The sequence below is a fragment of the Rutidosis leptorrhynchoides genome, chromosome 2 (assembly GCF_046630445.1).
Source record: "Rutidosis leptorrhynchoides isolate AG116_Rl617_1_P2 chromosome 2, CSIRO_AGI_Rlap_v1, whole genome shotgun sequence".
Classification (NCBI taxonomy): Eukaryota; Viridiplantae; Streptophyta; class Magnoliopsida; order Asterales; family Asteraceae; genus Rutidosis; species Rutidosis leptorrhynchoides.
The window spans coordinates 399,573,993-399,590,752 of NC_092334.1; the positions used below are offsets into that span (position 1 = coordinate 399,573,993).

Here is a 16,760-nt window from a genome sequence, read left to right on the forward strand (position 1 = left end):
ATGTATTGCTTATTCATAAATTCAACTAGAATTTCCTTAGAGTGGAGAGTATGTTTGTGTAATGGGAAGATTATATTATGATCCGAGCTATTTTGCAGTTTATGTGCCCATCTAGGGTAAGGATACCTTAGTTGGTTCTAGTAGCATCGGAGTTTTTAGAAATTGGTAAACTTTGGAGAGTGAGGGTAAGATCTTGTAACCTGATTTCCAGCATTTTTATTGTATGCGCGAAGACGTGATCCTTCTCAGCAGCTTCATTGCTCCAATCTTCCTGTTGTGCGGCTATTGTATCCAAGAGATTCCATGCTTCGACTGCTGTTCTGGACATGAAATTGCCTTGCGAGGCCATGTCTAGGAGAGACTTATCATTTTTGGTCAAACCATTGTAAAGCGTACATATTATGTCTCGACTTAACGAATGATTCAGACATCTTTTAAGCATCATCTTTATTCTATTCCATGCTAGACACAATGACTCGTTTTCTTTTTGAGAAAAGTTTGTGATGTCATTTCTTAAACAGGTTTGTAGGGAGGGTGGATAAAATTTGTTTAGAAATTTAGTGGCTAGTTCTTCCCATGAGTGTATTGAATTCAGGTTAAGTTCGTCAAACCATGCTAAAGCGTGTGTAGAAGGCGAATATTGAAAAAGATGAAGTTTCAAAATATTTTTCTCGTTTTCTTCCTTCTTAAAAGAGTCAACCAGACTGATAAATTTGTTTAAGTAAACGTTCGGATCACTCCTCTTCCCTCTAAGCACGACTTATGCATAGAAGCAAGGATATTTTGTTGTTCCATTTTTTTTAGATTTTCTGTTTAAAAAGACTTAAAAGTAACTTTTAGAAAATATTAATTGACTAAAAGGATCGATAATTTAATAAAAACAATTATTCTTGAAATTCGGTCGCTAACCTTATCGGATATCTCAACTGATAGGATTTCTTACAGATTACTTGTATCTAGGTGGTCAGGCCGACTACGGAGAGGCAGGTACTTTTGGTTCCAATATAATTGGAGACTGTTTCAAAAAATCCAACAACCAAGTCCGTGTTTAATTGTCTTTCTTAGACACCACCAAACAATACTTTTGTCTGTTTAAAATCTTTCTCAATCAAAATATTCGATCCCCGACAACGGCGCCAGAAAACTCGTTACTACTATGATGTGGCCGAAACGGACGGTTTTATTCGTGCGGTGTCGTTAGGCCACATGACGTCAGATTCAGTTAATCAGGATAGCACACAGTGGTTTTGTTTATATTATGCAGGGCCTAAATTTACTTTTACTTTCTAAGGTGTAGAAGGTGTAAGTTAACCTAGTGTCGTATTTTTGAATAGATTAACGAATTGAAAATCAAGTGGATAACTGTCTTTTATTTAAATTACCTATATAAGGATAGTAGTTGGTTTAAGCTAAAAGTCCTAAGTGAGGAAAGGTAAATAAGTGGAAGGATATCCAGAGTATGCAGGTCAAGGAAATGTTGACCAAGATATCAGTGTTGGGTTAGAGAAAGGTAATTATGCATTATGTTAAGGCTATGCTTGGAATGATGTACATCTGGTTGGATGAGCAAATTACACAGACCTACTTGTCTCTGAACTCTCGGAGTTCTCTTTGAGCAGTGAGAAGTATGTCACTTGGTTTTATAATTGAAACGTAGTTGTACCTCGGAGGTTATCCTCAGTAAAGTACTAGGTTTATTAGTGAGTTGAGCTCTAATCCTAACCCTCGTTATCAGTTTGGTTAACTGAATAACGTGCCGTGTTGATTGAACACTGATCACAAACGAAGGAGTCCGTCGGTTTAAGTTGGCAAAACCTTAAATGAAAACTAATAACCATTCCATCATACTAATGAGATCATATCAGTTCAAACATTATATAACATTACAGTTGATATACTGGAAGTAAAGCAGATAGAAACCTAATAAATACCTAAACAGTTGATATGACTTAGTCCTAAGGCAACAATCAAACAAGAACATGCAATAGGCTTTGGTCATACAGTGAAGACACTAACTAGATCTTAACAGCTCCTAAGAAGTCTCTTCGGAACAGTCAATAGGCATACTATGTCATTCATGTCTCAATTATTAAGTTATGTGTCCTAAAAGCGCATTAGATGCCTCTCGGGAACTCCGGTCATACCGAGTTCATAGAATCTTCAGATATAGTATAACCAGAGGTCTTAATCCTATGAAGTAGCTAATTTCATATAGGTGGACAAGTTCTGATCACAACCTAGGTTGGTCAATCCTTAAGATGCTAGCATACAAATCTATCAGACTTCCTAGTTCAGTATTACGACAGTAATCGTACTAAATTAACATAATTACGCTAACCCAAACTTCTATCATGGCAACATACAGATTAATTAAGCTATCATGGTAATATCGGAACGCATTATTAAACATAAAAAGTAAGAACACATGTTTAATACAAAAGACAAGCGTTTGGGATAAAAACCTGAAAAGGCTGAAGAAATCTGCCCGAGATCGCAGGGACTCGTCGGGATATCCTCCGAAAAATAAAAGCTAAGCTAACTACTACTAAAAACTAACTAAAAGCTTGAAAATATAAAGTGAATTACAAATTGAGTGTGTGTTGAAATGGATGAAGAGAGTCCTTTAAATAGCCTTGAAATTTGCCTGCAAACGGCTGACAGGCCGTTTGCAGGGGCCGTTTGCCAGATCAAGCCGTTTGCAGGGGCCATTTGATCAGGGCATGTGGCAGGCCGTTTGTGAGCCAGGCAGGCTGTTTGGCATGCCGTTTGGCTGCCTGGTCAGCTGAAATTCACTGAATCGTAACTTAATTTCTTGTCTTTCACCGGTTTTCGCTCTAGAATCTTCGTTTTAACTCCGTTTTATTTGATTCTTTTTGCATCGCCTTCGTAATTACTTAATCTACAAAATCAACCGAAAAAGCGATAATTTTGCCAACAAAATTTGAATCTTTATTGTTCTAGGACTTAATTTTGGGGGTAAAAATGTAACTTTTTGGCCGATATCATGAATGCTTGAAGGCCATGACAAAAGTTGAAATTAGCATCCCATAAAAGACCTTTAGCATCCATCCAAACTCTAGCCGACCACGTGAAATGTAACAAAAGATAGTCGATTAGCATCAGTCTTTAATCAAGAAAATGGATGTCTTCCTGAAACTTGCGAAATAGATGTTAATACCTCTGCAATATAAACTATTAACACACACATAAAAAGTTTTGCTCAAGCATCTTCCTATTATAAAGTGATATAAAGACCTACCAGATTGCTTTGATCATACACAAAACTCTAAAGAGAACATTACTAATCTTTTTTTTATTAGTTTGTTACATAAATAAATGAAATGGAAAACCCTGTATATCACTAAAAATCATGCCTTACTTGCCTACTATATAGTTTTTATTGCAATTTGACTATACATTTTGCTGCAAAATATGAACAAATAGATGTGAAATATATGTACAATTACCGATATATTTTCCACGCAACCCGGCACCTGAATATATCAATGGAGTCTAGGTAATTTTTTAAAACTCACCATCACAACGGTTCAACCTCGTGGTTCTTTGAAAATCCCGAATGTTAAAGTCGTAGCAAGTTCTTGCCTCAAAGTTGTTCTTTCACCTATGGTTTTAAACCTTTATGGTTCCACAGCAACAAATGCCTCATCTCTATAGCTCCTACCGTTCCGTTCCCTTTTCCTTTCAATTTCTTCCTATGAAGCGAAATTGCATCATACTAATTTAAATCCTGTTGGTCATTTTCAAAGCTTCTTTCAAAGCATTTTTAGCTTATTCAGTTTCACCAACACCTATGAAAAGTGTCATGTGATGTTGAGTACATGAAAGGTTTAATTATATAAATTACGAAGCTACCATATTTAGCATACCTTTTCACCATCATGTTCTACTATTAATAGATGTATATACTCATTATCCCATTTATGCACGCGGTAAAAAATTTAAGTTTTACCTCACATCCTAGAGCCATTACATCCTTTGATTATTTTATGTGTATGAAGATTCGAAAAAGACACATGACCGAATTGATCTGTTCAAAATATAATACCCAAATGCCATGAATAGGCTTTAAAGTATCATCCAAACTACTGTTGATTAACTAATAATCTGGAGTAGAACAAAACTACAGAACAACGAATGATCATATTGCAACTTAGGTTAATATATACTTGTAGGTTCTGTTCCAGAAAGCTATATGAATTATAGTAATTAACACCTACAAAAAAATTGTCATCAAACTACACCAGTTTAACAACAACTTTTTCTCTACTTTGGAAATTAACAACTGCATATCATCAAACATATGTATAACTTTCGAGTAGCCACCAAATAATTTAAAAATGCATAAAGAAAAATAATATTCATGAAATACCTAAATGAAGCTCACCTAAAAATCCACTCCCAATTTTCTTTACTAAGTTTAACCTTTCCTCTAACAAAATGTTCTATAGTTGATACGTATAGTTAACTGTATATCCCAATTCAGATACACATAAACCTAATACAAACTCCAAATTAGGGTTTCAAAAATAAAAGGGAAGCTTCAGCCGAACATAACAAAACCAACACCAGCATTTGCATCGATATAAAAAATCGATTATTAAAGTAAATGAAATTAAAAGTATTTTCCTAAGGTACAAAAACTCAAGTTATAATTCGGACAAAATTTGAAAATCATCAACCTAATACGCTACAATGAATCAAGAAATACAAAAGGAAGATCCTTTTTAATAACATACAAAAACTAAATATCTAAAATTGTATGAAAGATCAAAATCAACAACATTGTTTGAGCATACTAAAGAAATATCTACAGAAGAGGAGTAACATAAATCTATTTCTCAAAAACATTATATGTTACCTGTTTGTTACATCACACCACGTAGAGATTAAGAAACATTGGAGGTGATGGATTGATAAAAGAAGATCAATTGGATGGTACGGGTGGTGTAGAGAATCGAGGCTATCTTTTTGGATGATACAGGTGGGGGAGGATGAGCAACTTGTAAGACAAATCGTCAAAGTTAAGTCCCAAGCAATTTAATTTAATACCGTAGAAAAACTTATTCTGGAAGCTTGATCATCAAATTAAAGTTACACTAGTAGTCGAACCTTGGATGAATCCATAAAATCATCACAATACGTGGATAATTGAATTGAAAGATTTTGGATTGAAAGAGTTCAGAGAGTCGATTGGATTCTCTAGGATTTTTCTTGAAGCTGCTTAGACTCGCGTATTAAAATGCTCCGTATATTTAACATGTTAAATACGCGTTTACAAATAGTTTTTAACATTTAATTAAAAAAATTAATTTTTCAAAATTAATTTAGTTAATGGACATCATCTAATATGATTAGAATTTTCTTTATTTTTTATTTTTTGATTTTTTTAACAAAGAAAATATCTTAATAATGATGCTTGATTATCCTTGATGCTTGATTTAGGCTTCAAACTTTCACCAAATACACTATATCCATAGTAAGAGTGTGTTTGGATGAAAGTAGTTGGAGCTGGAGCTTGTAGCTGGAGCTGGAGCTTGTAGCTGGAGCTGGAGCTTATGAAATAGAGCTGGAGCTGGAGCTGAAGCTGGAGCTTATTTTTAAAGCTGATAGTTGGAGCTTATTATATTTTATAAGTGTTTGGTAAGATAGCTGGAGCTTATTTTTCAGTTCATAAGCTCTATTTTTTTCACAAGCTACTAAAAGTAGCTTATTTTTCCAGAGCTTATGATTTTCATAAGCTCTACTTTTTTTGTCTACTATAAACGAAGCTTATGACTAAGTTTATTAAAATAAATATAAGCTCAATCAAACTAGCTGCTAACCCAAACACACCCTAAACCTGTTACCAAAAACCCCGAATCCGGTAAAAGCTCGGCTTACTTGAACCTCGCTCATCGTAAACTAAAACCCTCATTTTTGTAATTTCATGGCGGCCCTTCACCGTCTTATCTCTCAAGCTCGTCGGCACTCATTCTACCCAAATTCATCATTCTCAATATCAAGATCATTATGTTCATCATCATCATCACTACCAGATCCTATTCCCAATTCCAATCAACCATCACCATCAAACGAATCCAATCGTAACAGACCGCCCCAATCAGCATCCATTCAACCCGTTTCTTACCCAATCAAAGATCCATCTCCACAACCCGACCCAAATCCCCGAACCTCACAACCAAATAACAATGTGGATCCCCGTGGTTGGAGTCGTGAAGATGTTCGGTTCGTGAAAGATTTCACTCCTTTATCATCATCATCATCATCGTGGGATGCTGCGTTTGGTACAAAAGTGGCGCCGTTGCCGGAGGATAAAACGGAGAATGAAATTAAGACGGCGAATGATGAAATGGAAGCAGAAAGGTTGAAAATTGAAGCCCAAAATAGGGTTGTGAGAAGGGTTTTTAGAGGTGGTGTTGAAGAACAAAAAGTTCCGTTTCCGAGTTTGATTAAAGTTGATCCATTGCAGAAACAGTGTAAAGCACAAAAAGTTGTTCATGATCTTAAAGAAGCTGTACACCTTGTTAAGGTTTGTTTATTTATTCGATTCGATATAATGTTGACATGTTGTTGAAATTGTTAATGATATAATTTAAGAACTGAAACTCGATAATCGGATTCAAGGTATAAGATGATTTGATGCTTGAATAAGTAGTTCGTTTAGCGAAATACTCCGTTTAACAATGTAACTGTTAATAGTTGATAACAATGTAGCAACGTATTCGTGTGTACGTATATATGGATCACCTTTAAGTATAATTAGTCTAAATACAATGTATTGATTTTATTTCGTGTGGTAGCTTCCTCTAGGCGTTTTAGGAGATTTAGAGCCTTCAAGTGTAGATATTTGCGTATGCTTTTAGGTATAGAGACACAAATATATACGTAGGTACAACTAGTCAACTATTGTCATGTTACTTGTACATAGACTTAAATATTCACATATATTTTTATACGCTTTTATCTAGGGATGTTAACGAACCGAGTCGAATCAAATATCAGAAAATTTGAGCTCGGCTTGAATTCCATCAAAGTTTCAAAATTTTGTTTGAGTTCGAGCTCAAAAAAATCAATAAATGTTAGAGCTCGAGTTCGATACTTGTTTAATCTTGAAATATTTTTTGTTTCAACAATAATTTTCACATAAAGTTCTGAATGCCAACTCAACATCACAAGTTGATTTGAGAATTAGAGCATTATAATTTATAAATGGAGGGTACATGCATGGAACTTAAGTACAGTACATTTATTCATAATTAAATGATATATAATGCTAGTACTTCTAATTTGTGCTTGTAAAATTATAATCTAAAACATAAATTGAGTATTAATTACTTGTTAGTATAATAGATTTTATCGATTACCTCGTTTGATGCGAGAAATCTAAACGAGTTTCGATCTAGTCGAGTCGAATTTTAATGTGCTCGAGTTCGACTCGTGAAACTAATCGAGTAATCATTTTTATTCGAGTTCGACTCGAGTTTGTAAAATATAATGCTCGAATTGGAGATATACGAGATTGAGCTCGAATAGTTCGTTAAAATCTAAATGCTCGTTATTCATGTTGATCTATCTGTAGTGACTGATCTGATTATTTTGACCTAAATTGTGTTGGCTTCCTTCTCTGTTTCTTCACATGTTCACTTTTTATTGAACTTTCAGGCAAATGCCAAGCGAAATTTTGACGAGACCTTGGAAGCTCATGTGAAATTAGCCGTTGATCTGCGCCGAACAGATCTGGTATTTTTTGATTCTCTAAACTTAGATAAGACCATGGATTATCACATAAGTTCAACCAGTCAATATCGTAAAACGGGTTAAGGGATAAAGTTTTTCATGTTAATGATAAATGTACCCGAATCAGTTTTTTATTCAAAGCTTTTTCTGTTTACTTCCAAAAATGCTATCATGGAGAAAATTACTAATTTTTGTTATAATGAACTTTCTTGGCTAATATGTTTTTGTGAAATTTATGGTTGTTTGACATGTTCATGTTACGTTGGTACGTTGTTTTGCAAATGCAGAAACTTACTGGGTCATTATCTCTTCCTCATGGCAGTGGAAAGGTACTATTCATGTTCGATTAGCGTTTAAGTATCGAATAATATTTAGTGCTACTACTGTAGTTAGATTACCTCATGTTGTTTGTCGTTCACAGACACTTCGGGTGGCCGTGTTTGCTGACGGAGCAGCTGCTGTCGAGGCTAGAGCTGCAGGAGCTGATTTGGTGGGTGGCGAGGATCTTATTGAAGGAATAAAAAATGGTAATGGGCCACTCAACTTATGTTAACGTACTCTCAGTGTTGTGAACGGCAGCTGTCTCGGCCGACTAGTCGGTCTGGTGACTAGCCCGTCCAGTTTCACCAAATAACGTCTCGGTCAAAACTAAAAAGTCGGGTCAAAGTCGGTCAAAGTCAAGGTTGGCAATTGATCTTGTTGCTTGATGCTTATATGTTGATACAACTTTTGCAGGCACTATTAACATTAAAGAAATCGACAAATGTATTGCAGTTCCTCAACTGATGCCACGTATTGGAAAAGAGGTTTATATTATATATCTTGCGAAATCGACAATTTTTTATTTTTGATTATTACTTAATGGAAATGATGTTTTTGAATGCTGCAGATATCGAAAAAACTGAATCGATTGACACCGAATGCAAGAGTGAGTCACCTCTTTTGTTATTTATATATTTTTGTTAAACGACTTACATTGTTGTGCTTTGTAATCAAAAATCGTGCTTATGACTTGTTTATCTTGTTGTACAGGATGGTTCTGTGACAACTGATATTTCAACGGCAGTGAAAGAATCAAAGAAAAACATCAAGTTTAAGAAAGATAAGTCTGCTATTGTTCATGTTGGTCTTGGAAAGGTACTTATACCTTATTTTCTTTTAAAATTATGTTTACGTTACACGTGATACAAAACTAACGATTTTGAAAAATATACGAAACAGGTCAGTTTCACAGAAGAAGCTTTATGCGAAAATGTTGGTGCCTTTGTTAATGCTCTTTTACTTGCAAAGCCTGCAGGACTAAAGAAAAGTATGTACCATCATGATTCATGTTTGAAAACTCGCCGGCATCTTTTTATTATTATTATTATTATTATTATTATTATTATATATATATTTTTTAATTTTCATATATGATTTTGCGACAGCTGAAAAGGACTAACTTTGTCTCTCTTTGTGTAGGTTCCAAGTATGCTGGATACGTAACCACCTTTCATATCTGCAGCACGGTATAATTTTGAAGTAGAATGTTTACTAACGATTTTGATTAATAACATTGAAGTTGTCAAGTCTAAAATTATTTATGTTTTGCAGATGGGCTCATCTTACCCTGTTTCGATCCAGTCGTTGTCCATAGCAGCTGACCGTTACAATAAACTGCAATTGAGATGACCATGAAATCAGCTACAAACTCGATGCTGTTTTCCTGTCACCGAAGTCGTTCGTTTTGCTGTTGCATCTTGGTTGGGTTATTTTATACACTAGCTGATGGTGAATTCTTTCTGCATTTTAGATGTTACTTTAGTTATTATTACCCCTATAAGCTAAATCACATGGGATTCTTGGTCGTTTGAGTTATGGGATTCTTGGTCGTTTGAGTTATATCGCGATGTCGTTTTGAGTTTGCGTTCACACTACAAATAACCCCTCAACTTTCCCACAAATTACACATCGCCCCCTCAAATTTACACTTTTTCAGGAGTAAAAAATGTAAATATATAATTTTATTAAAATTAAAAAAACTTACTCCACCCGAATTTATAACGGGCCATATCTTCTCGCTCGGTGCGAGTTAAATTTTTCCGAGGCCACCGTTCAACTCGAAAAAATCTCACGAACCCAACGGGACTAACTATATGCGAAACGGACATCGTTAAAAAACACTAAATAACGGACCCTATATTCACGCTCGGTGTAAATTAAATTTTTCCGGGACCACCTTTCAACTCGAATTAATTTTACAAACAGGCCCTATATTCACGCTCGGTGTGAATTAAATTTTTCCGGGACCACCTTTCAACTCGAATTAATTTTACAAACACGACGCGACTAACTATACGCGAAACGGATATCGGTAAAAAATTAAATAGTTTGGGCTAAATTACATACATATACATACACGTCTAACAAACAACCCAACCTATTAGATATATTAGGTACCAAACAAGGTATATCCAAATTCGATCGCGCGCCGAATACAACCGCAGCAACGCGCGGTCGAATTTTTTCTAGTTAGTAACAAATTCATTTTGAAAAGTAGCACTTAAATAATTAAATTTGTTTTAACAAATTGTACTCGGTGATTTTGTATATTTATTCCACATTACGTGTTGAATGAAAAAGGAACATGTATACAAGCTTTGGTCATGTATAAAAGCTTTGGTTGATACCGGCTACAAAATTTTGACTAAATACTTACAAGCAGTGTTGTAAAAAACCCGATTACTCGCCGATTAATCTCCGATTAATCATTATTAAGAGCAAATCGTTTCGATTTCCAAAAATCCGTTTAATTAAACGGTCAACGTCAATTGATGGGTCAAAATTGAATTTGGTAATGAAAGTCGGTCAAAGGAAAAAATGGTTAACATTTTAACATGAATTTAAACTAGAACTTTATAGTTTTGAGTAAAATGAACAATTTTAGACAATTATGTAAAAGTTTATTTTTATATTTATGATTTTTTTTCTATATTTACACATAAATTATGAAAGTTGATATTTAAATGTATACAGTACGATCCGATTAATCCCCGATTAATTCCCGAATTGTCGATTAATCTTTCCAAAGTCTCGACCGATTAATCCCCGAATAGCGAATTTTGCAACCTTGCTTACAAGATCATAGAAATTGCTAATAGCTGATTAATCAGCCAAGTCTTATAGGGTTTAATCTATACTTTTTATACATTTAAATAATAAGTTTTATAATCAAGCATAAGCGCGGAGACCATGTTTATGCAGCAATTGCATCAACTATTTTGCAACACACAGCAGCAATTTCTTCTTCCAGCTGCACAAATCTCGCATTATGCAGTAGAAACTGTGTCAATCTATAACTATTGTACTTGTGAAATCTACAAAAAGAATGCTAACATAGTAGATCGAGTTGCAGTAGTATAACTTACAACCACTTAAGGCTGTTCGAATTGAAATAGTTTATTTTTCTTTGTTTTAACTTGTGTGTTTTTACTAGTGCACTAAAAAGTTTACACTCAGAATACATAACCACTTGCAAACTTATTTTGCTACACTTATTTTTAGGTTCTTTATGTTGTTAGACGCATTTTGATCAATGTATAATGTACATTTGTACTCATATTAATGTATTATTTATTAATTAATATTCCGTGTGATAACAAATGTCTCCATGGATGACAACTTAACATCCAACTTCATCCCACTCATAATCCATATTCATATTGATATCCGCTATATATCCATTTAGACCGTCTAGATGGATCGGGTAGATATTCATCGAATCAAGTTACGATTATCATCTCAATATGGAATAGACTTTTTGGTTATGTGGGTCCAAGGTACTTTTGTCGAATCTAGCCAATTCAGTAGTTAATAAGAACGATTAACATTAGAGCAAGCATGATAATCATTTGATGGTTTCTAAACACGCGAAACACAATAGCATCAATTTTCCATTTTGCCAACGGTTTACCAAGGATGATTTTCAAGTAACATAACAGAAAAATACTACTCGTTTGAAAAATCTTCTGGCATGTTAGAAAATGCTTTGATAATTGAGCTGCATGTACCCAGCAGTTGCAAATATTCATCTGCTCCATCAACAAGGCACTGCATAATCCAACAATTCAAACCATGTTATTTGCACATCACACTTATGCAACTGTATTAAGATATCTAAACAAAATTATATCTTTGACATTTGAGGTCAAACCCCAATTTCAGTTGATAGAAATTTAATTACTTCATCGCAATAAATTGTAAATAACAATACAAATATACCCATTTCCCATTAGTAATTATGACACTGACTTTCATGCTTCAAAATAAGAATGCTAATACTGATAATAGCGAACGGAAACTAATGAAAATGAAATAGGATTAAATGAATACCTTATCAGCTTCACCCAGTTTCTTGCATATTCTTGCTTTTTGTTCATCAGTTGCATCATCAGATTCAACCACCATATCAAACAACTGCAATGACATATTATTAAAATATCAATATTTGAAACACAATTTGGTTCTTTTTCAGATTACGGTTGATAGAATTAGTGTTTGACCTGTGAAAGCATCTGACTGACTGGATATCCCTCAGCAATAACATTATTGACTTCTTTGTTTGCAGAGTCAAACGAACCACTTTTACAAGCTGCGAGAAGACCCTGGACAACTTCATGTGGGATTACCTGATTAATTTTTTTTATTAATCTCAGTATTCAAAATGGGATTTATAAACAAAATATATTGAAACGTGTTTCATTTTACAAGGAACTTCAAGCGTAAAACAACCAAAAACACTGGTCGCATATCACACTTTTCTCTGAGATGGCAAATCAGATTATAAAATCCCAAAATGCATAGACACAAATATGTTTTGGATTTGGAAGTAATATTGTATGAAAAAGTTGAGTTACCCCAGAAACAGTGATCAAGTCCTTTGAAGAAATCGAGGATCCATACAGGCGAGCAGCTCCCTGTGAAAAATTAGCACACAGCATATATGTAACAAAAAATGAGAAACATAAACAAGAAATCTCTTATTTGTGTGGTGTGGTCTAGGAAATCAAGCATTCAAGCATGCATACTCTTGTGTTAAATCTCTTTTATGTCCCTAACTTCTTGTTAAAAATAATCCAAAGAAACCACAGGGTATTATTAAAGAAAATCAAGTATGCATACATACAAACAAGGTTGCAAACTCGCTATTCGGGGAGTAATCGGTCGGGACGTTGGATGGAGTAATCGGCAATTCGGGGATTAATTGGATTGTACTTTTTATAGATTTAAATAATAAATGTCAAAATTATAGGTGTAAATGTAGAAGAAAACCATAAACATAAACTTTAATATAATTATCTAAAATCGTTCATTTTGTTCAAAAACTTTAAAATTCATGTTAAAATGTTGACCAATTTTGACTTGGACTGGCTTTGATCAACAAATCCAATTTTGACCCATTAACGGACGTTGACCGATTAATTAAACGGATTTTAGAAAATCGGAACAGACTGCTTTTAAAAAGAAGTAATGGGGGTTCTTACAACAGTGCATACAAATATAGATGTGCAAGAGGTGGATCTACAAGAATACGAAAGTAGCGAAATTCATAATATTCATTACCTGCAAGAATGTTATAGCACGACGAAGATCTCCTTGAGATATGGAGCTTAAGGTTGATAAGGCCTGTATGCAACAATTAGTAATTACCATATCAATTACAACATAAACTAACTTATGAAATTAGTTAACCAGGAATCAAATATTGTCAGCACATATGAAGTAAATCAAATTGCCACCTCTGAGTCCAAGTTAAGGCCTTCCTCATTGCAGATATGTAGTATGCGGGTGCTCATGATTTCTTCAGAGAGTGGCTTGAACCTGAACTTAGCACATCTGGAAGCAAGAGGTTCTATGATCCTGCACATGGTACGAATAAACAATCAATATATACAAATGTATGAACAAAAAACGAAACAACAAAAGTATACAAACATATGTATGAACAAAAAACGAAACAACAAAAGTATACAAACATATGATTCTCCCAAAGTTAATAACTTTGCCAATTTCATTTCCTGTTAAGTAGAGCATTATTTTGCGGTTCCATTTCTTGTCAGGTTCTTTTAAAGAAGTTATTAGGATTTAAGAAGATTTAAACTATCTTTCTACTTCCACGTATATAAACCTGTCTATATCAGTACTTTTAGGATAAGTTACTTCAATCAAGTTGAAGAATATCTTCCTCTAATGGACTAACTTTTTATCCTTCACAGTTTTCATCAAGGGCTTGTTCCCAGTCAAACATTCCTAGGTACTCTTTTTACACTGCCATCAGCATATAACAGTATATTGTTCAACAGTGGACGTTTTTACTTTATTCATTCTATGAGTTGTGAGCACAATAAGTCACTTTAATCCATTTTCAGGTTGAGGTTTGGGCATATTTTCCTATGTGTGTAGTGAACTTATATTATATTAAGTTCCAACACTCCACAGAGGGGTGAGAAGAAGAAGAAAACAAACTCAGCAATAAATATAAATATAAATAATCAACAATAAACAAAGCACATAATCGTTCTAGAGATAATCACTAACCACAAAGTCAAGTGTTATCAAAGAAAAAATATGATAACAGACCTGCTGATGTAATTGCACACAAAAAAGAATCTTGTTACTTTTGAGTAAGTTTCCATAGTACGACGTAAAGCATTCTGCAACAGAATAGAGCACGTTATTTCTAAATTTCGCTGAATGTGGACAATTTTAGGCTTCTCAAAAATAACTGGCACCGAAAGATATAAAGGAGACATAACAATTCTGATAGCAAAGGTAATAACTAAATAATTAGAAGAAGTAATGAACTTGCCTGTGCATCTTCAGTCATTGAATCCGCCTCATCAAGGATGATAATTTTAAAAGGTGGGCAAGGATAACCCCTACATTATGAAGAGAAAATAATTAAACTAAAACTTAAACAATGTTTGGAAGAAGTGTGGCTATTGTGTATCTTTTTTCGAACTTTATATTCTTTCTTTTAACTCTTTCTGAAAAAGGGAGGGGTGTGGATTATATACCCATGTTGCGCAGAACCAACAGCAACTGCTGCAAAATTCTTAATTTTAGTTCGAACTACATTGATTCCACGATCATCACTGGCATTGAGCTCAAGAACCCTGGACTTGTAGAGTTCAGGTCTGTGAAAACAAATTGATTAATGAACAAGTTAGCAATCAATAGACACCATCTTTAAAGAAACTTGTATGTGTTTTAATTCAACCTACCAATTATCAAACTCAATAGACACGATTGGAACAAAGTAATTAACATTCAATCATAAAACAAAGCCTAAAACGAACAAGAAACAAGAGAATTCATAATTAATTCAAGTTCAGGTAGTCAACTGTACCCATAAAGCTGATGTGCAATGGCTAAGGCAGTAGTAGTTTTGCCAGTTCCAGGTGGCCCATAAAACAACATATGAGGACACTGCATTTACAAATATTAAAAAAAAAAAAAAATCAGTTTTTCTAATAATAAACAAAACAAATTACTTTCAATTGTAAATTAGCAGTAAAATTAACATCAATCTGAACTCGAAATGAAATCAAATCGATAAGTATACATACATCAATATTCCATATCTAAATCAAAAATAAATATGAAACCCTAAAATTCGTGTTTATCAAAATCAAAGGAATTAGAAATTACATTAGTGGTCTCGAGAGTGTTGGTTAGGACTCGAACAACCTCATCTTGGTGAGCAACATCCTTCACTCGCCTCGGTCTACTGAAAATTTCATCATGTTCACAAAAATTCGTATATTACAATTGATATTATTTATTTATTTTGATATAACATAAAAAGAAATGGAAAAATAAAAAGAAGTGGTAGAAGATTAGTTACTATTTTTCGACCCAAGGTTGAGAGCTCTGCAATAATGGCGCCATCGCTTGTTACTATGTGTTTGTGTGTGTTTTCTTCCCGCTTTTTTTTTTTAATAATAAAAGTGATGAAGACTGGTCTTCAATTTATATACAAGGCTGAAAGGGTTAAGCACTGTAACCCGGAGGCTGCAAATTTTTTATTTTTATTTTTTTAATAAAGACAAACTCACGCCCTAAATATGAATTTATTCACCAATCGCACGTTGATCGTGAAATCAAACTCGAACTTGAATCCGACCCAGAGTAGACTTTACTCGCTTACCGCAATGAATTTGGTCCGGTACTCGGGGGTGTTTGTATTAGCTTATTACTGACTTACTGGGCTTACTTTTTTTAAACGGCAGTATCGTCATCATCAAGAAGGGGTTTAACCATCTTCGCGATCATATGCCACTCATGTACGTGTTAGGGGGAAATTCAAATCGCAACAACCCTGATAATATGGTTGAAGGTTGGGAAAACCCCCTCCGAGAAGCTAATTCCTGACATTACCAATTACATCCCGACCCTTGGAATCGAACTGGGCCTTCGTTGAGGACAAACAGTCCGCCCCCTCGTATACCACTCAGGTGATGCCTCGGTGGTCTTATTGGCTTACTTGAATGCAACTTATTTCTTGCAACCGCATTTTCCTTGGCTTATTTTGTGTAAAATTCAGTTCCGGTTTTATTATCATGCCACTCTTCACCAAAAATGGTGTTATTATGTAACATTCAGTTCCGTTTTACACCGAATAAGCTATTGAACTCGTGCATTTCGTTTGTTACACATCTCTCGCCCATTGATTACATTATATTTTTACATTGAATAATGCTTGGTTCATAATGACTACTGATTTTGCCATAGTATATGTTAATAATAACATGCTCAATCACATTTGTAATAATACAAATGCAAAGTGAGAATCAACTTGATAATATGAGCATATTTATGATGCCTATATTTAACATCTACCAAAATGAGGGTAACAAGCCATTGTGTTGCATTTCTTATTTATGATAACTCAAACCCAAGTCAGATATTTTGTGTATTCAAGTATGATACAAACATTATCTGAGCATTATGATCTTACTAAT

At 34.2% G+C, this 16,760-nt stretch overlaps 2 protein-coding genes across 2 annotated transcripts; one reads left to right on the plus strand and one right to left on the minus strand.

Moving 5' to 3' along the window:
- The first annotated feature begins 5,947 nt into the window (after positions 1-5,947).
- Positions 5,948-9,538, plus strand: LOC139889093 (uncharacterized). The gene is made up of 10 exons (XM_071872062.1): positions 5,948-6,550; positions 7,684-7,761; positions 8,046-8,087; positions 8,180-8,285; positions 8,494-8,564; positions 8,648-8,686; positions 8,791-8,895; positions 8,980-9,067; positions 9,220-9,266; positions 9,352-9,538. The coding sequence occupies exons 1-10, from the start codon at positions 5,948-5,950 to the stop codon at positions 9,427-9,429; spliced, it is 1,257 nt and encodes a 418-aa protein (XP_071728163.1). The 3' UTR covers positions 9,430-9,538.
- Positions 9,539-11,630: 2,092 nt separating this feature from the next.
- Positions 11,631-15,781, minus strand: LOC139892220 (replication factor C subunit 2). The gene is made up of 12 exons (XM_071875264.1): positions 15,644-15,781; positions 15,448-15,526; positions 15,146-15,225; positions 14,814-14,933; positions 14,606-14,675; positions 14,377-14,450; positions 13,536-13,656; positions 13,360-13,422; positions 12,654-12,713; positions 12,300-12,425; positions 12,130-12,213; positions 11,631-11,847 (listed from the first exon to the last, which is right to left on the minus strand). The coding sequence occupies exons 1-12, from the start codon at positions 15,685-15,687 to the stop codon at positions 11,746-11,748; spliced, it is 1,023 nt and encodes a 340-aa protein (XP_071731365.1). The 5' UTR covers positions 15,688-15,781; the 3' UTR covers positions 11,631-11,745.
- Between the last annotated feature and the right edge of the window lie 979 nt (positions 15,782-16,760).